Below are 21,281 nucleotides of genomic sequence, written 5' to 3'. Positions count from 1 at the left end.
CTAAGGGGACCATGTGCATTACTTTCTCAGGAATGCAAACCAGGCAGTTAAAAAAATAAAGAAATCAAGCCATGTGTGGTTGTATGCCTTTAATTGGGAGGCAGAGGCAGGTATATCTTTGTGAGTTTGAGGCAGTGTGGTCTACATAGTGAGTTCTAGGATAGCCAGAGGCGAATAATAGAGAAGAGCCTGTCTCAAAAAACAAACATATAACAAAATAACAAAAACATAAACGTACCATGCTCCCCCCCCAAAAAAAAAGCAAGAAAAAGAACAGAAATTGGTTGTAGTATAGATTCAGGAGCTGCAACTCTAAAGTGTCAATTAACCATGCTTTTCTGAGACACTGTGTACCTTCTTTGTTCTTGTACCTTGTAGTGGCTGTGAATGTCTGTTTTCCGTGGCCTGCTGTCACATGCTCTGCTCTGCTATCACATGACATTTGTTTTGTTTATTTGGCTTGTGATAGAGCCTTACACTATATCCCAGGCTGGCCTCAAACTCACAGCAATCTTCCTGCCTCCGCTTTAAGAGTTCTTGTGACTGATTGTCTGAATCTCTTAGGAACTGGTCTTACTGTATTACTACCTACCAAAACAACCTCTGTTTGAGGTTATATCACCTGTTCTTAAGTGAGGTGACATCACAGATGCTAGAGTTGGGAACTAACTCATCTTTAGAGGAGCACAGTCACCGTGGCCACACTTGGAACTTTGACATGTTTTACAATTAAAGCAAAACCTATAAATAAATGCAAAAGAGCACTGAGTCGTATTTAACTTCTTTTTTTTTTTTTTTGAGACAGGCTTTCTCTGTGTAGTGCTGGCTGCCTGGCCTCGATTTGTAGACCATGCTGGCCTCAAACTCAGAGACCCACCTGCCTCTGCCTCCCAGAGTGCTGGGATTAGAAGCATGTGACCATGCCCAACTGTTACTGGGATCAAACCCAGGAGCCGCAAGTCAAGAGCTCTATGACTAAGCAACATCCTAAGCCGTAACTTTTATCCTGACCAAAATAAGAGGTTTCTGGGAAGTTAGGGAAGGTCATTCTCTCCTTGGTGACAAGAGCCCATTTTGCCTTTTTGCAGAACTTATTGATAAAAACACTTGCCTGTTTCTTTGATTGGGATGCATACAAGGTTATTACTTCATGTTCAGAAACCTTTTACTTTTTCCAGATTCCATCTGGCCTCCATGTTTGGTTGCATGACCCCACAGACTGAGAACCTGTGTCCTTTTTTCGTTTGTTTGTTTTGCTTTTGTTTTCGAGACAGTGTTTCTCTGTGTGACCCTAGCTGTCCTGGAATTCTCTCTTTAATCCAGGCTGGCTTGAACTCACAAAGATCTTCTTGCCTCTGCCTCTGGGAGTGCTGTGATTAAAGGCATGCCCCACCACTGCCCCCTAAATCATAGTTTCTTAATGTTAGTTGAAAGAGAAATATAGAAGTTTTTTTATATCTTTGGTTATTCAAGTCAACAGTTTAATGGAAAAAAAGTTTTTGTTTTGTTGTATTTGTCTATTCAGACAGTAAAGATTCGAAGGGACCTTTGGAAGAAAGACCTCTAAGTGTGGAATCCAAACTGAGGAATAAGAAAAGGACTACAGCCACTACACCAAGTAAGTTTTGTACACAAAGAAACAAAAGAGCGGCTTTCCTCCTTCAGACTCTCGTTGAATAGGCAGTGTTTGGCAGCAGCTAAGATCTAGGCGTGGTGGCCAGGACTCGTGGTCCACTGTTCCAGGTTGCCAGTTGGAGGGTCATGGGCACCTGATACTCAAACTGACTCTCTCATTGTAAAGTGGCAGTGGCTGTCCTTCAGGCTTCAGTGGGCTGGTGTAAAGCTTGAGAATAGTATTCCACTGCTTAATACCCAGCACATGAAAAAGCACACAGCAAGGCTTCAATAACTACCTGATGGAATAATATTTACATACTAGGTTAATATTTATGTACTAGGTACATGCCATACTCAGCATGTGGGATCTTGCTTACATGGTTTTGTACCAGCCTGTCTTATTGTGTCATTCTGTCTTAGTATGTCAAAAAGACAAAAACAATTTTCTCATTGGCCTTACATTGCCTGACACATAGATTATTATATACTTATAACAGAATACTGTTCGTTTATTAAAAATTTAGTAATAGGGGATAGAGAGATGGTGCAGAGATTAAGCGCACTAGCTGCTTTTGCACATGTGTAGGTATAGTATTCATACTAAGTTTTTGCCCTATGGTTTTGTATTTTGTTGTTGTTGTTGTTTTGAGACAGAGTCTTAATGTGGCCCAGGAAGCCTCAAACTCATGCTGTAGCCAAGGCTGGCTTTGAATTTTAATCTTCTTGTCTCTTCCTGCCATGTGCTGTATTTATAGACACGTGCCCCTGCACTCAGTATGGCTTTAAAATTCTCAAAGGGATTAAAACAAAATGAGACAAAAACCATGCTAGCCTAACATATTTATTTTCTGAACCTTCGTGGACGTCTTTAACTCAGTGCTGTCTCAGCATAAAAACTGTCAGTGTTCATAGGCAGGAGGGGTTGTAGCTCAAATGGTAGAGCATGTGCTTAGCATGTAGGAGGCCCTGGCTTTCAGTCCCCATCTCACATGTGCACATTAGGCACAGTCTGTTGTGTCATGATTAAATAAAGGCCCTTAAACTAACCTAGGTGAAAGAAGACAAATCTCTTGTTCTCCAAAGCCAGATGCCAGGGAACTGGTCAGTGAGGGTGCTGCTGTTGCTGGCCTCCAAGATGAGCTTTTCCCTGAGTTCTGAAAGCTGAATGTTCTGGAATTCAGCTAATTTGGCTAATGTTTTAGCCGAGATGATATTAAAATTGAATGTCAGGAAAGTAAAGAGGATAAATATTGATAACATAGCAAAGGTTAAAATAGATTTTTATCTTACTACTTCTCATGATTTGGAACATTCTAGACTTTAAGAAGCTTCATGAGGCTCATTTTAAGAAAATGGAATCCATTGATGAATATATTGTGAGAAAAAAGAAACACCTTAAAGAAAACAATTCACTTAATAAACTAAAGGTATGCAACAGACAAAATGCATGGTTTTTTGTTTTGTTTTGGGGGGTGTGTGTGTGTATTTGTTTTGCCTACATGTAGTTATATGTACCATATACCTGCCTGGGGCCAGGGAGGTGAGAAGAAGGGGTTGATCCTTTGGAATAGGCATTACAGATGGTTATGAGTTGCCATATGGGCCCTGGGAATTGAACCCAGGTCATCTGGAAGAATATGGCTCTTAACCACTGAGCCATCTCTCCAGCCCTATCTTGTTAATTTATTTGTTTGTTTTGGTTTGGTTTGGTTTTATTTTTGGAAATAGGGTTTCTCTGTGTATCCCTGACTACCCTGGAACTTACTCTGTAGACCATGCTAGCCTCGAACTCACAGATTTTCACCTGCCTCTGTCTCCTGAATTAATGTTAATTATTTAAATAATTGAACACTATAGTGAATGTAGCTATCATCATATGACTGTATTTGTGTATGAACTTATTTGGGTTTGACACATCTTTCTTCAAATTGCTTTCTCCTGCCCTCAGAGTTTTTCAAGCACTCTGATAAAACTGCACCCTGCCATGTTGTAGCACACGCCTTTAACCCAGTCCTCGGAAGGCAGAGGCAAGCAGATGAGCTTGAGGCTAGCACAGGGCTACATGGTGCGTTCCAGCTCAGCCATTGCGGCAGAAGGAGACTTTTTTGGATGTTTGAGTGCTCTCACAATTTTTTGTTGTATTGCTTTTCAAGACAGCTTGTTTTGTTTTGTTTTTTTATTTTTTTTATTTTGTGTGTGTGTGTGTGTAGCCTTGGCTGTCTTAGAACTAGTTCTGTAGACCAGGCTTGCCTCAATGTCATAAAGATCCATCTGCCTCTGCCTCCTGAGTGCTGGGATTAAAGATGTGCTCCACCTCCACCTGCCACAAAATTTTTTTAATTAAAAAATAAATGGAAATAATATAGTTGTGTATAAACAAAAATAAGATAGATAGATAGATAGATAGATAGATAGATAGATAGATAGACAGACAAATAGATATCCTCATCCACAGTGGCATATATTCTATTTTCCACAATCATTTTGCCTTACTTGTATTGAGAATGAATTAGTTTCTGGCTTGAGCTTCTATCTTCAAATGAGGGATTTATAATGGCTATCTTAAGGTTTCTGTGGTAACAGTTCCTTCAGGGGTCTTCAGTACAGGCTTTGTTGGCCTTGCTGCTCCTTCAAGGTGATGGAGCCAACTCTTAGCTGAGTTAGATTTAGGAATTGATGACATCATAGGAAGTCAGTGTTACTGCTCTCTGTAATTGAAGGTACCAAAAGGGCTGAGAAACATTCATATGAGGGCTAGTACTATATAACTTGATATTTTTCAAAACAGATGCTAGCCAGTTATAACACTAAACTTTAAAAAAAAGTATAAGGTTAAATTTAAAAGGGTACTGAGGTGGGGCAGTGGTAGTGCGCACCTTTAATCTCAGCACTCTGGAGCAGAGGCAGGCAGATCCCTGTGAGTTCCACTCCAGCCTGCTCTACAAAGCAAGTTCCAGGGTAGCCAGGGCTACATAGAGAAACCCTGTCTCAAAAACCAAAAATAAAATAAAAGGGACTGAGTGGAACTGGAATGGTGGCTCAGCAGTTAAGAGCAGATGTTACTGTGACTGGAGAGATGGCTCACTGGTTAAAAGCACCGACTGTTCTTCCAAAGGATTTGGGTTCAATTCCCAGGACCTCCATGGACGCTCAAAGCTGCCTGTAACTCCAGTTCTAGGGAATCTGACACCCTCTTCTGCCTCCATGGGTACCAAGCATGTACAAGATGTATAGATATACATGCAAAATACCTATACACATATAATAAAGAAAGCTAAAACTTGCTGCTCTTCCAGGAGATTTTTTCTTTCTTTTTTTAATTGTTGTTTATTATTTTGAGAATAAGTTCTTATGTAGTCTAAGATAGCCTTGAGGCTGGCCTTGAACCCTTGATCATGTTCACCCCATCTGGGATTAGAGAGATATATTGCCTCGCCTTGTTTGAGAACAAGCTCTTACTGTAAAGTTACATTGTGTGTGTGTCTGTCTGTTAGTCAGAGGACAGTTGATGAGGGTTGGATCTTTCCTCTTCCACGTGGCTGTGGGGAAGGAACACAGCTCATCATATTTTGGCCTTTACCCGCTGAGCTTTGCTGGCCCGAGGCAAAGATTTTAAAATGGGGCTTTTTCTTCTTTTCAAAAGCAGCTGGACAAAAAAGGCATAGTGACGCCAGTTCCACCTAGAGGAAGACTCTCCGTACCATGTACTCCTGCCAGACAGCAGCTCTCACAGGGCCAGTCAGCAACTAAAATGAACGTCAGGTAAAAAGATTTTCTCTTAAGAGGTTATGTAGGTATGTATACACACAGTATACACATATGCACACTGGGGCTTGGGCCCAGGGCCTTGGGTTTGTTGGACAGGGGCTCCACCACTGAGCTGTACCCCAAGTGTTCCGAAATGCTTGGGTGTGTATGTGTAGATTTGTTGCCTAGAGGACAGCCTTCAGCCTTCAGTTGTCATCAATACCCATCTACATTTTTTTTTTTTTTGAGACAGTCTCCCACTTGCAAGTAGGTTAGTCTTGCTGACTTGCTAGCCCTAAATCCACATCTCTATTTGATTTTAAACCAACACCACCACACCGATCGTTTTCATATATATTAAACTATAGGATCATGTCTTCGAGTTACTATTATTTCTATGATGAAACACCATCAGCGAAAGCAAGCTGAAGAGGACAGCATTTATTTGGCTTACATGTTCACATCCCTGCTCATCACTGGAGGAAATTAGAACAGGAACTCTTAACAGGGCAGATGATGGAGGCATCGTCTCAAATACACGTGTGACATCTGGCATGAGTAGGGCGTGCCCATTTACATCACTCCCCAAAGGAGAGCATTTGAGGCAGATGTTATCATCACTTCTCTGGAGACTGTTCTGTCCCTTTGACTTGATATTGCCAGGGGGAAAGGACAGAAGGCTCCTGAGGGGTGACCTGAATCCCACAGGCATTCCCCTCAAGGCCTGCCATTGGCCAACACAATACTGGAAAACACATATATATCTTATTAAATAATGTATCTTATTTATTAGCTTCAAAGATTTACTATTTGATGTGTGAGAACATTTGCCTCTTGCTCTCAGAGTCCAGAAGAAGGTGTCAGGTACCCAGAACTGCAGTCACAGATGGTTATAGACTGCCATGTGGGTGTTGGGGACCAAACCTGGATCCTCTAAGAGCAGTCTGTGCTCTTAACTGCTGAGCTATCTTCTAGCCCCTCAAAACTTATTTTACGAATAATGCAAGTTGACAAATTATTTGCTTAAAAACATGTCTCTTGTATAAGAGAGGTTGATTCATAGCAGGTATTTCCAGAGTATTTTCGCTAGCTGCCTGGTGATGATCCAGTGGTGTCATTTACAAGCCTTAGTTACTCCTGCTACAAGTGCTCACGTTCTCCTCCATTATTGCACGTAGGTTTTCAGCTGCTACTAAAGATAATGAACATAAGTACTCACTGACCAAGACTCCAGCTAGAAAGTCTCCACATGTGACCCTGCCTGGGAGTGCTTCAAAAGCCCAGGCTGCTGTGTTTAGAACACCCGGGTTAAAGACCACTGGGAGGAATTCTACTGCAGGTAAAAGAAAAAAAAAAGTTTTTAAACCTGTAGCTTTCTGAAATTAAACATGCCTCTTCCTCTAAGGTCTCCACATATGCGTAAAACCAGCTGCAAAAAAGTCATAGCATAGTCTTCGTTTATACAGGTGAGGGATGCGCCAGAGACATGGGCTAAAAGCACAGCAGCCCTGCTGCCGGGTCCCTTCTGTTGAAAAGCAGCCCTAAGATGGTGAGGGGATGCTCCCTGAGCTACTCTCTGCTCTCAACACTCTCATCTACTTAGATGCCACCTTCAGTTCCCACTAATTGGTTTCTGTTTTCCTCTTTGTGTTTTCTTACTGGGGACTGAATCCAGGGCCTTACACACACTAAGCACTTGCTTAGCCACTGCGGTGATTTTGAGAAGAACACTGTAATAGTGACGTCACTCTTCAAATCAAAATGTACCCCTCAGTAGTAGAGACGTTCCTATTGTGTTCAAGGCCCTAGTGTTGATCATCTCTACTACCCCCCACGCACACACCAAGATTCTCTTTAGAGTTTCCTCAAAATTGTCAGTCTTTGATTATACAGAAGACATCACCAAGTTTCTAATACCAGAGCAATCCATGGTGATGATAATTGGTGTGGAGACTGAGGGTCTCTATGTGGGTTAACAGCCTAACTGAATAGTGAGAAAGAAAATTAAATTGAAGGCTAGGGAGTGTCTTAGTGAGTATAAGCACTGGTCTTTTAAGCACGGGGACCTGAGTTCAGTTCCTAGAACCTCTGTTGAAGAAGAAAGCTGGATGTAATAACATGCTTATTATAATCCCACTGCTGGGGAGGCAGAGACAGCGGCTCCTTGGAATTCATCATTTGGTGAGATCCAGACTATTATGAGAGACTGTGTCTCAGAGAAAAAGTGGATGGTGCCTGACCTCACATCTCTCCCTCAAACACACATACACAGTGCAGAGATGAGAATAGTAAGTTTACAGAATTCTTCCCCTGAATGACCTCTCATCTGGCTCTATCATTTTTTTTTTATTTTCTTCAAAGATTTATTATTTATACAACATTCTGCCTGCGCACCTGTTCTTACTATAGATGGTTGTGAGCCACCATGTGATTGCTGGGGATTGAACTCAGGACCTTTGGAAGAACAGCCAGTGTTCTTAACCTCTGAGCCTCATCTTTTTTTTTTTTTTTTAATTTTATGTTCACTGATGTTTAGCCAGCATGGGTGTCTGTGTGAGGATGTCAGCTCTTGGAATTACAGACAGTTGTGAGCTCCCATATGGGTGCTGGGAGTTGAACCCAGGTCCTCTGGAAGAGCAGTCAGTGCTCTTAACTTCTCTGCCATCTCTCCAGCCCTTGGCTCTATCATCTTAAGCCTTATCCGTATCAGCATCGGCCAGCAAACATTCTGCCTAGCATTCTAAAATGAAGAAATGGCCTGGGCAGGGGTGATCAGAGAAAATGGTTAGTGTCTGTCATTTCACAGTGGGCTTGAGCCTGAACAGCACCTACCTCACAGTACAAGAGGGTTCAAACGTGTTCAGAGATAAAGACGTGAGGCACAGACCAAAATGTTTACCTCATTTTGAGTGGTTTCTGCCAAGTAATTCAGGGCCTCATTGAAATGAGATGTTATTTTGGTCTTATCCCCACCATCCTTACCAGATTTGAATTTTACATGAATAAAATTTAACTCTGATTTTCTTTGACTTCACTCACTCAGCAGAATGTTTCAAGATTTAAACATGTTCAGTTATTTTAACGTTAAAATATGGATATATTTCAGTTTATCCCCAAAGACATATAGGTTCCTCCAGAACACATCATATGCTGTGGAAATGCAAGAATTTCTCTTAGATCCAGGATCAAGACCAGTGTCCTGAAGGGCAAACGCCACTCCCGTTCTCACTGCGCTGCGAGGCACCCTCCCCTGTGCCGCTACCACAGCAGAGGACCGGAGTTCTCTTTTGTGACTATTTAACTGGGTGACTCTGGATTTTAGCTCTCCTTTTCAAATGTTAAGGTTAAACATGATTGAGTAGCTTCCCCTGTGATGGGAAATAAATATAAATATGATAGATATTTGGTGCTCAAATATAGCAATATAAGGCTTGATAAACTATGCCATCCTCTATGAAATAAAAATTTATATTCAGCCAGGTGTGGTGGTGCATGCCTATAATCCCAGCACTCAGGGAGGCAGAGGCAGGCAGCTCTCTGAGCCTGGTCTATAAAATCAAGTTTAGGACAGCCAAGGCTACACAGAGAAACCCTGCCCTGAAAAACAAAAAAAAAAAAAAAAAAAAAAAAAGTTATATTCTTAAACAGTAGCTTTTACTAAGCTTTTACTGTAGTCAGCTATAGATCTTTGGCCCATATATAATTTAGTTCTTTTTCTCTATTTCAGTTATAATAGTATGAATTTTTAAAAATTTATTTATTTGAGACAGGGTTTTATACTGTTCCAGTCTGCCTGGAAGTGACTGTGTAGCCCAGGCTGGTCTCTACCTCCCAATTCTTTCTGCCTCAGCCTTCTGAGTGCTGGGATTATAAATGTGCTGGACTAATTAGTTAATTTTTAAATTTTACATAATTATGTGTATCTGGGGTAAGTCAGAGCACATGAAGACAGGTACCCACAGAGGCTAAAAGTTGTGAGTTCCCCTCTGGAGCTGGAGTTACAGGAAGTTGTGAACATGTGATGGGGGTTCAGGGAACTGGACGCAGGTCCTCTGGAAAGACTTGTGGTCTCCAAACCACCCCAGCCCTCTTTTCACCTTCTTACTTGCTTTTTGTGACAGGTGCTTGTGTGGCTGGTGCTGGCTTGAGCTTCAGGCTTCCCTGCCTCCACCTTTCAAGTGCTTCAGTTATAGTTGTGCCCTGTCTCTCCCATGATGATGGTGACTATGTATGTGTAAGCACATGCATGTGCGCCAGAGGTCAGAGGCCAACTTGTGGAACTCACAACTTATAGATCCTTGGACCCATGTGGGTTTCCAGGGATCAAATTCAGGCTGCTAGGCTTCTGCCAGCACCTTTATTGCTGAGCCATGTCCCCTGCCCTCTGTTTCAGGACTGTTTTCAGATGATCCTAGAAAAGGTGGTGCCATTCAGAATATTCAGGGGTGGCCAACTAGGGAACAGATCTCAATAGTTAGTGTTCCTCTTCTTACTGCTCTTTAGCCCCACATCTGCATCACAACCTCCACAGAGCTTACTCAGCCTGTTTGGGCTTCTGTAACACACTGCCAAAGACTGGGGCTTTTGACGAAAGAAATGTCTTAGCTCTAGAGACTTTATCAGGATTCTAGTGCTACTCAGACCTAGTAAAGGCCCTTCAAGTACCAAGCTGCTGGTTTCTAGTTGTTTGCTCAAACAGCAACCTTAGTGTCTCAGTAACTATTCTATTGCTGTGAAGGGACACCATGACCAAGGCACCTCATAAAAGAAAGCATTTAACTGGGGACTTGCTTACAGTTTCATCTTGGCAGGAGCCATGGTAGCAAGGGAGCAAGGCAGCAGGCAGGTGTGGTTCTGGGAAAGGAGATGAGCTGTACATTCTGATCAGCAGGCAGCAGGAAGAGAATGTCTGGGCCTACTGTGGGCTTTTGATACTTCAAAGCCCACTCTCGGGGGGCTGGAGAGATGGCTCAGAGGTTAAGAGCACCGACTGTCTTTCCAGAGGTCCTGAGTTCAATCCCAGTAACTGCATGGTGACTCCTAGCCATCTATAATGAGATCTGGTGCCCTCTTCTGGAGTGCAGGCAGAGAAACTGTATAAGTAATAAATAATAAATAAAAACTGTATAAATAATAACTAAACCTTTAAAAGACAAACAACCCCACTCCCAGTGATGCACTCCCTCTCAAAGGCCACACCTCCTAATCTTTCTAATCTCTCAAGGGCCCCTCATGACTAAGCATACAAACCTAGGAGCCCACGGCACCACCCTCACTCAAGCACACTGAGTTAGCGTGCGCTGTAGGGATTCTCCTAACGCATTAATTCCATCACAGGAAGTGAATGGCTCCTGTCAATTAGGTTTCCATTCTACCATGGAACGGAAGATGAGAACAAAAAATTTCATCCATAATGTAGATCTTTTTTAAATGGTAAAATGATGCTTTGATTAAAAACTCAATTTGGGGGGCTGGAGAGATGGCTCAGCGGTTAAGAGCACTGGCTCCTCTTCCAAAGGTCCTGAGTTCAATTCCCAGCAACCACATGGTAGCTCATAACCATCTATAATATGGTCTGGTGCCCTCTTCTGGCCTGCAGGCACATATGCAGACAGAATACTGTATGCATGTATGTATGTATGTGTAAATAAATAAAATCTTTTTTAAAAAAACCCTCTAATTTAGGCAGCTAGAGAGATGGCTCAGCACTTCAGAGTGCTTGCTGCTTTGCAGAGGACAGCACCTGTGAGACAACTCGTACTGTCTGTCACTCCAGCTCCATGAGACCCACTAGCCCTCTTAAACCCTGGGCACTGGCACGCATGTGGGACACAGACTACTTGCAGGCAGAGCACTCGTACACACAAACAAACCTAAGAAATAAAATTTTAATCTTCATACTTTGTTTTAATAAGTTTTTTGGTATTTTTTTTTAGTTTAGGTTTTTGTTTGTTTTTCAGTTATTACCCCATTCAAGTTGACAACTGAAGCAACACGGACTCCAGGCTCTAGTAAGAAGCCAGGATTTGATCTCAAAGCAAGCTTGTCTCGCCCCCTCAACTACAAGCCACACAAAGGTATGTGGGATTGTTTGGAAAGACAAAGCTAGTACAAGACTTTAAACAGTTCTGCATCAAAAGATGTCAAAAAGCTAGAGGTGTATGTGTGCACGTGTGCATGTATGTGGATATATAGAGAGAGTATATATATATATATATATATATATATATATATATATATATATATAGCGGTGAAGCAAACACTGCAAAACATGAAAAAAACATTCTGTGACTGGGAGGAAGTCCTACCATATAAATTTCTGCCCCTGCTTCCACAAGAATCCCTGACTTAAAAGATTTTTCCCTGGAAAAAAACAATTGATAGGCTTACACATTTGTTAACCAAGAATGTAACTTGTCAACAGATCAGTGTCAGCTAAATGTTAGCCTGTGTGTACTTTTCATCTTTGGCTATTAGGATCAGGGTATAGAAATATCTGTTTCAGTTTCTGCTGCTTTGTTTTGAGACAGAGCATGAAGTGTTCTAGGTGTCCTCAAATGTGCACAAAGCCAAAAGTGAGTTTGAACTTCAGAATGATGGGATCTTTGTTTTATTTATTAAAAATTTTTTTCTTAGCTGGGTATGCTGTTGCATGCTTTAATCAAGTCAGAGTTTATTGTACCTTACATTTTGGAGATGGGTAGAGTTCATTTTGGTGGCAGAGGCAATGTGGCAAGAGTATGAGGCTGGCCCATCACATTCTATCACAGTTGTTTTAGGTGAATACAGTTAATGTGACAGGAAGACACTGCAGCAGAACAGGAGGCCAGGCCGGAACATTGCATTGGCTGGAAGCAGAGAGTGGTTTTTGAGACTAGTTCTCCTTGTGTAGCTCAGGCAAGTCCGAAACTCCCTCTTTATCCCAGTGTGCGCTTGAATTGATGGCTATTCTTTTCCTTCAGCCTCCCAAGGTGTGAATTACTAGTGTGAGCCACCATGCCCAGCAATGAAATACACTAACTGTAGCCATCATATTTTATAGCAGATCTTTAACCTAATCTAACAGTCTCACTGAAAAACTCTTGAGGATGCTGGAGAAATGGCTCAGCACTTCTCAGTATTCAATACTCTTGCAGAGAACTGAGGTTCAGTTCCCAGTACCCATACCAGGTAGTTCAGAGTGGCCTGCACCTCCCACTCCCAGGGATTCAGCCTTTATTATTATTATTATTAGCCTCTCTGTGCACCTGCATGCACATGGCACACATAGACTCAGCAGGTTCACACACAAATTAAAACCAAAGACTTGGGGCTGGAGAGATGCTCAGTGGTTAAGAACGTGTATACTCTTCCAAAAGACCCAGGTTCTATTCCCAGCACCCACATCAGGCAGCTCACAACTATCTCTAACTCCAATTTGAGGAGATCTGACAATTCTGGCCTCCAAATTTCACCCACACAGGTGGACACACTAACGTTGACACACACATACAAATGAGATTAAAAATTTCTCTAAGGCTGGGCACTGGTGGTGCAGGCTTTTAACCTCAGCAGAGACAGATGGATCTCTTAGTTCAAGGCCAGCCTGGTCTCCAGAGTGAGTTCCAGGGCAGCCAGGACTACACCAAAAACTTGTCTCAAAAAATAGAACAAAACAAACAAAAACTTTAAAATATTAAATGCTTTTTAAAAAACTAAAATTTTGATAGTAAACATAATACTCATACAATTTTTTAAAGATTTATTTTTATTTTATGTGCACTGGTATTTTGCCTGCCTGCATGCATGTCTGTGTGAGGGTGTCAGGTCCTCTGGAGCCAAAGTTACAGACAGTTGTGAGCTGCCATGTGGGTGCTGGGAATTGAACCTGGGACCTCCGGAAGAGGAACCAGTGCTCTTAACCACTGAGCCATCTCTCCAGCCCATACTTATATAATTTTAAGATAATTATTTGATTGTAATTCCTTTATTTTGTATAATTAGATTAATATTAACAGATTTTTTTTTATTAGAATACTTTTGTTGTTTAGATTATTTTTAAATTATGTATACTGTCTGTGGGCATGTAAATGCACTAACCCAGGGAGGTCAGAAGGTGTCCCGTCCCCTGGAACAGGAGTTATAGGTGGCATGAGCCTGATGATATGGGGGGTTGAGAACTGAACTTGGGTATTCTGTGGACACAATATACTCTTAACCACTGAGCCATCTCCCTAGCCTCTGTATTGAGGGGTTTTTTCCCCCATGACTTCCTTAGAGTTAGAGAGAGAGAGAGAGAGAGATTGAGGGAGAACACAGCTGTGGTGATGCGTGCCTTTAATCCCAGCACTCTGGAAGCAGAGGCAGGGCTCTCTCTGAGTTCAAAACCAACCTGGCATACAGAGTGAGTTCCAGGATAGCTAGGACTACACAGAGAAACCCTGTTTCCACCCCACCTCCCCCGAAAAAAGATGACACTAGGGCCAGTAAGATGACCCAGTAGATAAAACTACTTGCCATCAAATCTGACAGGCTGAGTTTGTGATTCCTGGGACCCACATAGTATAACGAGGATCAACTGCAGCAAGTCATCTGTGGACCTCACACATGCCATGGCACATGCACACAAGTAAATTAAAAAAAAAAAGTCTTTGTACTAAAGACCATGTATGATGCGGGCTGGTGAGGTGCTGAGTACCTAAGTGCTTGCTGCACACACCTCACAGTCTTGAGTTGTTCTCAGAACGCTTGTGGGGGAAAAAAGAACCAGCCCTCCAAAGTTGTCCTCTGACGTGGGAACTCATGTTCATATACAGTCATAATAAAAATTTTTATGAAGAATCATTTTTTTTATTTTTAGAGAAAAAATACAGTTTATATCTGGAATGTGAAATCAAAACACGCTGCAGAAAATATATGTAAATATCTACAAAACAGAGTAAAAATGCTGATATGTAGCCAAAAAAATGGAGACAATGTAGTTGTGAATAAAAGCATCTTAACACCCCTCTTTCTAACCTAGGAAAGCTGAAACCTTGGGGGCAATCTAAAGAGAATAACAATCTGAATGAATGTGTAAGCAGAGTTAGCTTCCACAGGAAAACGTATAAACAACCTCATCTCCACAACAGGTGAGTACATAATTATCTCAAGTTGTAAGTTTTCTAATTTCAAAAGACAGCACACCAAAGCATGTGAGGGATAGCATTTCAAAATAGTGTTAGAAGTAGAACGTTCTGTTCCATATTGTATTGCTATAACAAAATGCTTGAGGCTAGATATGCTAGAGAGAACAAAGTTTATTTTGACTTGCATTTCTGGAAATCCAAGGTACTGATAGAGCCTTATGCTCTAGATAGCAAATAACATGGGTGCATTTTGAGAGTAAGGAACAGTGTGTGAAGGTTAGGCAATGTTCGGCTGTCTGTTTAGTAGCCTCCTCCCTGAATAGCTAGTTCATTCCTGCATTAATCCCAAGGGTTAATTTTATTTTATTTTACTTTCCTCCAAGCCCCACCTCTGAAAGATTTCACCACCTCTGTTACATTGGGGACCAAACGTGGATAAACAATTTTCAAGCCACAGTAGATCAGTTACCTTTAAAATCATTCACATGAAGCCTGTGATCCCACTCTGGGAGGCAGAGGCGGGTGGATCTCTGTGAGTTTGAGGCCAGCCTGGTCTACAAAGTGAGTCCAGGGCAGTCAAGGCTACACAGAGAAACAGTCTCAAAAAGAAAAAGAAGAAAAAAAAAAAAAAAGAAAGAAAACAAAACCAGTCACCTCTAGAACTTTCTTTAAAAGTGAGTTGGGGACCTGGGGTACATGATAGCCTTTTTGTTTTTGTTTGTTTTGTGTTTTGAGACAGGGTTTCTCTCTATAGTTCTGGCTGGTCTGGAACTTATTCTATAGATCAGGCTAGCCTCAAACTGAGATTCACCTGTCTCTGCCACCTGAGTGCTGGTGAAAGGTGTGTATCACCACTGTCCAGACATGACAGCCTATCTTGAAATGTAAATATTAAGTATTTTTGGCTCTAGCAAAATAGATTACAAATTAGGTTTGCAATGCACACCACATCCTGCTTCCCAGGCCTTCCTAGGTTATTCAGAGCATGCTCTTATGGGACTTGTCTCCCCAACAGCACATTATCCCTGCAGACACCAGTGCTCAAGTATGAGCAGGTGTAAACTCTTCACTCCCAAGAAAACCCACATGTAAGGAGTGAAGCCCTGCACAGATCCAAGGCAAGCATGGCTCTCAAAGGAGTCCGATTTACTGCCTGGGACTCTCCTGATAAAGGTTAACTATCAGCTGCATCTTGCCTGGATCCATTTCCACCAAGACCCTTTACTATCCATGGGATAATGCGAACCTGGACTTTCTTTTTCCTTGTCTCTAGTCAGTGGACCTTAGTTCTAATACTGTAGCCTGATTACATATTTGACTTCTAGGAGTAAGACTTCTCATTTGGAACTAGTTTTTTAAGTACTGGCACTGAATTCAGTCACCAAGGTATCCTCTGGTTCTTGTTTCATTTGTAACTTTAGAATACTGAGTTAAGGGGCTGGAGAGATGGCTCAGAGGTTAAGAGCGCTGGCTGTACTTCCAGAGGTCCTGAGTTCAATTCCCAGCAACCACATGGTGGCTCCCAACCATCTATAAAGAGATCTGCTGCCCTCTTCCCCGTGTGCAGGTGTAAATGTAGACAGCACATCATATACATAATAAATAAAGCCTTAAAAATAATTAAAAAAAAAAAAAAAAAGTGACCCTCGAAGTAAAGTACACAGTCCTGATGCAACTGGATGTGCTGGAGTGGGTTAGGGGGAAGGAAGAATACTGAGTTAACAAGCTTTGCAGACAATGCTGACAAGTGCTGAAACCCGTAGGCCAGTGCCCTGGAGATGTCTGCTGCACGCATGTGCTAGATGCTATTTAACTATCTAGGTCAGCATCTGTCAGCATCTAAGTCCAGCCTAACATGCAACCTGTTTGTCCCTCTTAGGGAAGAGCAACGGAAGAAACATGAGCAAGAACAAAAGGAGAGGAGAGCAAAGGTTTTGGAAGCCCGAAGAAACCTGGTTGTGACTAAAGCCCAGTGATCCTGTCTGTTTTTGTACTCTCAACTTCTTTTCGTTTGTGGTTTCTTTCATACTCTTCCTCTACTTCAGTCAAGCTCTTTTGTACCATAACTTTTGGTCGTAATTTGTGTAGTGTTTTCTCTTCTGTGCTCTGAGACTGTATTATCATCTTCAAGTTCCTACCTGAAGTGGTTCTCATCCAATGTCCATACAAGTCTGCTTTCTAAGAGACTGTCCTAGGCTCTTAACAGGTTTTTCATGCAAGGTCCTGCTAGTTCTAATGGAAGTGACCTGCACCCTTTTCTGTACAAGTGCATTTCTATCGGCAGTCAGCCCCAGCAGAAGCTTAGCATGAGTCAGATAAAATTCAAAGGAAAAGGCAGGCTGGAAGACAACTACTTTGTTCACTAGTCTGGAAAGTCTAATGATCTACTGAAATCTTATTGATTTGGTTATGGATCAATATTTTATAAAGGTAATCATTTCATGCAATTGCCAACTGTCGCTCATTATAATCTTAAGATAGAATTCCTCTGTTCTTTCTACTTGTTAAATAAAAGCCACAGGGCTGAGGGTGTGCCTCTGTTGTACAACACTTGTCTTTGCCACACACCAGCTCTGAATTTGATCCCTGGTACCACCAAAAAGAAAACAGAATTGCTACTGTAAGGGTTACCATCTTTGTCAGACTCAAATCTTACAAGTAGGAATCAAGTGAGTGGGGCTGCTGAGCATAGCAGCTTGCCATGTAGAGATTCTGAGTTGTGTGTAATGCTTAGGATTTTCATAAATAAAAATATTTTCACTGTGTGGGTTCATTCTTTTTAAACATAGGTTGCCCAGGATTTGGATGGCCATCAAAGATCAATATGCACCAACACCTCCCCTCACCCACTTCTCACCCACAACAAACTTTTCTTGAGACAGGGTTTCATGTAGTCCAAACTGGCCTCAGACTCATTTTGTATCGGAGGATAACCCTGAACTCTTAATCCTCTTCCTCTACCTCCCTGTTGAGTGCTGCGTTAGATGTGTATCACCACACCTGCCTATAAAGAAGTGTTTTTATCTTTGTCACTGCATTTTAAATCCAAGGTCTTACAACTCACTATCAGAAATAGTAAGATAACAAGGTTAATAGCCAACAGTTTTATTTATATATATTGGAGATTAATAAAGCTGAGCTGAGCACAGTGGCATAAACCTATAATCCAGTACTCAGGCCGTAGAAGCAGGAGGATCAGATGGCTGACTTAGATTCATGAAACCCTGCTTCAAAAAAACTAGGACTAGGTTGTGTGGCTTGGAGGAAGGGCTCTTGCCTTGCATGTGTAAGGCCCTGGGTTTGATTCCCAGTATAAGTGAAAAACAATTTAAGGCTGAAGAGATGGCCCAGTGGTCAAGGGCATATACTACTGTTTTTGTTGTCTGGTTTTTCCAGACAGTTTGTGTGTAGTCCCGGCTATCTTGGGACTGACTCTCTTTGAGGTGTGCACCTCCATGCCTAGCAGGCATGTATTAATTTTGTTTTTTTAAGACAGGGTTTCTCTGTGTAGCCTTGGCTGTTCTGGACTCACTTTGTAGACCAGGCTGGCCTCAAACTCACAGAGATCCACCTGCCTTTGCCTCCCAGAGTGCTGGGTTTACAGGTGTGTGCCACTGCTCCTGGAATGTACTAGTCTTGCAAAGGACTCAAATTCAATTTTTTGCACCCAAGTCAGGCAACTCAAAACTGCAGGTAATGGCTAAAGGGTTCCCACACCCTTTTCTGGCCTTCACAGGTACCAACATTCATGTGCATACAGCCCTCCCTACTGCTCCCAGCCAACACACATGTTTTAAAATTCAATCTTTAAAAACAAAATTAAAACTAGCTGGGTGTGGTGATGTCTTAATTTTCAATTACTGTGACAAAACCCTCGCCAAGGCTACTTAGAGTGTTTAATTTGGGGCTCACCATTCCAGGGGTCAGCGTCCACTGGCACCATGGCAGGGATGCACAGTGGCATGGTGCTGGTGCAATAGTTGAGAGCTTACTTGGATCCTCAACCATGGTGGGCAGAGAGAGCAACTGATGACCTGAGCACTCAATGGTGTGGAGTGACACACCTCCCAATTCTTCCCAAACAGTTCCACCAACTGGGTACCAAGTAATCAAATATACGAACCTATTGGATCCATTCTCACTCAAACCAGCACTTGGAACAGAGGCAGGTCTGCTGTGAGTTCAAGGCCACTCTGATCTACACAGTTAACACCAGGCCAGCCAAAGCTAGAGGATGAGACCGTCTCAAAACAACAAAAACAATGCTTTAATTCCTAAACAATTTATCACATCCTAATACCACCTCAGGCAAGAATCAAACCTTTGGCATATTGGCCTTATGAGAGACATTTCCTATTCAAACTATATCAAGATTTATACACAGAAAAAGTAAAGTATTGCTGAAAGTAAACATCTAAATATTTAATATCTAACTCTGATAAGATTTAAATGACATTCAAAATTGATCTATTAACTGATTACTTTTTTTGAGACAGGGTTTTTCTTTGGTCCTGGCTGTCCTGGAACTTACTCTGTAGACCAGGCTGGCCTCAAACTCAGAGATCATTTGCCTTTTCTTCAGTGTGCTGGGATGAATGGCATGTACTGGCATCACCCCTGGGCAAGAGTAAATCTTTGAATTTTTAGGATCCCAAAATCCAGGAAAATCCAAACAGGCAAAAAAGGGTCCAGCAAAGCAAGATCTCTGGCAGCAAAACCAGCTAGTCAGGGACAATAACACAGACTCCAGAGCTGATTAGATCTTTAAACTCTTCATCTTATTATTTAAGCAGATGACAAAATTCATTGTACTCAGGCTGCTACTGATCCCGATTGGTCAGGATCTCAGAACAGACTCAGGAGCCAGACTCCAAGCCTGAATGTTAAAGTTTCAAAACCAGAAACATCTGGCCAAGTGATCTTACCAATCAGTATTTAGGGATAGGGGTGTTCCTTAGGAACATGTCTTTGTGGTACACTTATGATGCTCCCATTGGTTGGGTTATTCAACTGGGGTTGAGAGGGGGAGTGACTTGCCTAGCATTCATGTCTCAACTTGCTAACCAGGATGTCAGTCACCCAGGGAGGCCTTGGCAACTTAAACTTCATTTGATTCCTCTTCAAAAATTGAAGTTTTATTTAAAATGGCTTCAGTTGGTTCCTTTTCACAATATAAACATTTATATAAAAATGAGTGATCTTAGCTGAATTGATTTCTTAGATAGGACATCAAAAAAGCACCACAGTATAACCTCATTACTAGTTCTAGATCCACCTCATAGTTTTTAGCTAAATGTACATAAATTTACAGAATTTTCCATAGCTATCTCAGCCCTTCTGGTGGAAGGAGCTCTGACTTTTTTTTTTTTTTAACTTTTTTTTAACCTGTCCTCTGACCTCCACATGTTCATAAACAAGTCAGTGTAATAAAATTATTTATTTAGACAGTGGACTGCTCTATAACTCTGGCTGGTCTAGAACTCACAGAGATCTGCCTGATTTTGCTCCCAAGTGCTGAAACTAAAGGCATGTGCCACCACTGCCTGGCTAAAGAAAGAAATTTTAAGATGGATGCTGAAGTTGACAGGTCTGTAATCCCAGCCTCACTCAAAAGGCTCCAGCAAGGTCACAAGTTCAAAGGCAGCCTTGGCTTCACGTCAAAATCCTGACTTAAAATGAATAGCTGAGCTGAGGATGTAATTCAGGAAGTGCTTGCCTTGGTGCAAAAGACCCTAAATCCAGGCACCAGCCCCAAAATAAATTGATTCAAATGTTAAATTTGGGTCTTGAGATATAGCTTGGTGACACAACATTTACACTTGCTTAGTCAGTGCCACCAAAACATTTTACCATAATGAAAACAGTAGGAAGTCATGGACAGAAATATTCAACAGTAATCCCAGTGCCTGAGAGCACACTGGGGAGGCAGAGGCAAAACGAGTGCTGCAAGTTCAAGGTCAGCCTGGGCCACATAGTAAGACCCTGTAGCAAAGTATCAACTGAAGGAAGGAGGTGGTGCATCAGGTCAAGTCCTTGCTGTACATGGACGAAGACTCCGAAGACTCGAGTACTCTGGCACACACCTGTAACTCCAGCCTGCACACAGCAATAAGGGAGGCAACGAGAGCTAGCCTCGCATACATGGTGTCAAACTGAGAGCCTTCCCTAAACAATGTCAAAGTTGAGAATTAACATCTAAGGTTGTTGCCAGGCAATGGTGACGCACAGGACATAGAAGCAGGCAGATCTCTGTGAGTTCTAGGACAGCCAGGGCTACATGGAGGAACCTATTGGGGTTCCTTCTCATTGAGGTGGTGTGCCTCTGTATTTTCAGTTCTTGATTACTGTACTGGCAAGAGAGCTAAGTGTTGGTTATGGCCCATCATAACCAACCCATCAAACCCGGGTTTTCTTGGTAAATGCTTGCCCTTCCATAACTGCCCAAAAGATGAAGGGTCAGATGGCCCTCAGTGACTTAAGAAACCCAGAGATGGATCGGGCGTTGTTTTACTGCTGATTGGTTATAATAAAGAGCTGACGGCCAAGAGCTGGAGCAGGAAGTACCTGGGAGGAACTTCTGGGAAAAGGGAGACTTGGGAGACTGGAACAGAAGAGGGGGGAAAGAGCTAGCTAGCCACGAGGCTGGGACACAGTGCTGAGAAGTTTCATTAAGTTAGAAGCTAGCGGAGAGACTGCCCCAGCAAAAGATCTAAAGCTTTAAACTATATAGAAGTCTCGTGTTTTTTTTAAACTGCAAGCGGGTTCCAGAAAGCCCTGCAGTAGAAACCCTGTCTCGAAATCCAAAACCAA

The 21,281-nt window shown here is 42.1% G+C and overlaps 1 protein-coding gene across 3 annotated transcripts in view; it reads left to right on the top strand.

Annotated features, from left to right (window-relative positions):
• The window catches only part of Nusap1 (nucleolar and spindle associated protein 1), a 54,918-nt gene extending 37,682 nt beyond the window's left edge, over positions 1-17,236 (top strand). For 2 of the 3 annotated variants that reach the window (XM_060371599.1, XM_021640592.2), the window contains 7 exons: positions 1,526-1,618; positions 2,935-3,044; positions 5,261-5,379; positions 6,543-6,703; positions 11,325-11,441; positions 14,366-14,474; positions 16,351-17,236. In XM_060371599.1, coding sequence (XP_060227582.1) covers positions 1,526-1,618; positions 2,935-3,044; positions 5,261-5,379; positions 6,543-6,703; positions 11,325-11,441; positions 14,366-14,474; positions 16,351-16,447 — 806 coding nt within the window. In that variant the 3' untranslated portion in view covers positions 16,448-17,236. The remainder of the gene's footprint in view (positions 1-1,525; positions 1,619-2,934; positions 3,045-5,260; positions 5,380-6,542; positions 6,704-11,324; positions 11,442-14,365; positions 14,475-16,350) is intronic. The other variant, XM_021640593.2, reaches the window with a different exon arrangement.
• Positions 17,237-21,281: the final 4,045 nt, after the last annotated feature.

This window comes from Meriones unguiculatus, chromosome 18 (assembly GCF_030254825.1).
Source record: "Meriones unguiculatus strain TT.TT164.6M chromosome 18, Bangor_MerUng_6.1, whole genome shotgun sequence".
Taxonomy (NCBI): Eukaryota; Metazoa; Chordata; class Mammalia; order Rodentia; family Muridae; genus Meriones; species Meriones unguiculatus.
Note: the sequence above shows the minus strand (reverse complement) of the source record. Positions and strands in the feature narration are given on the sequence as shown.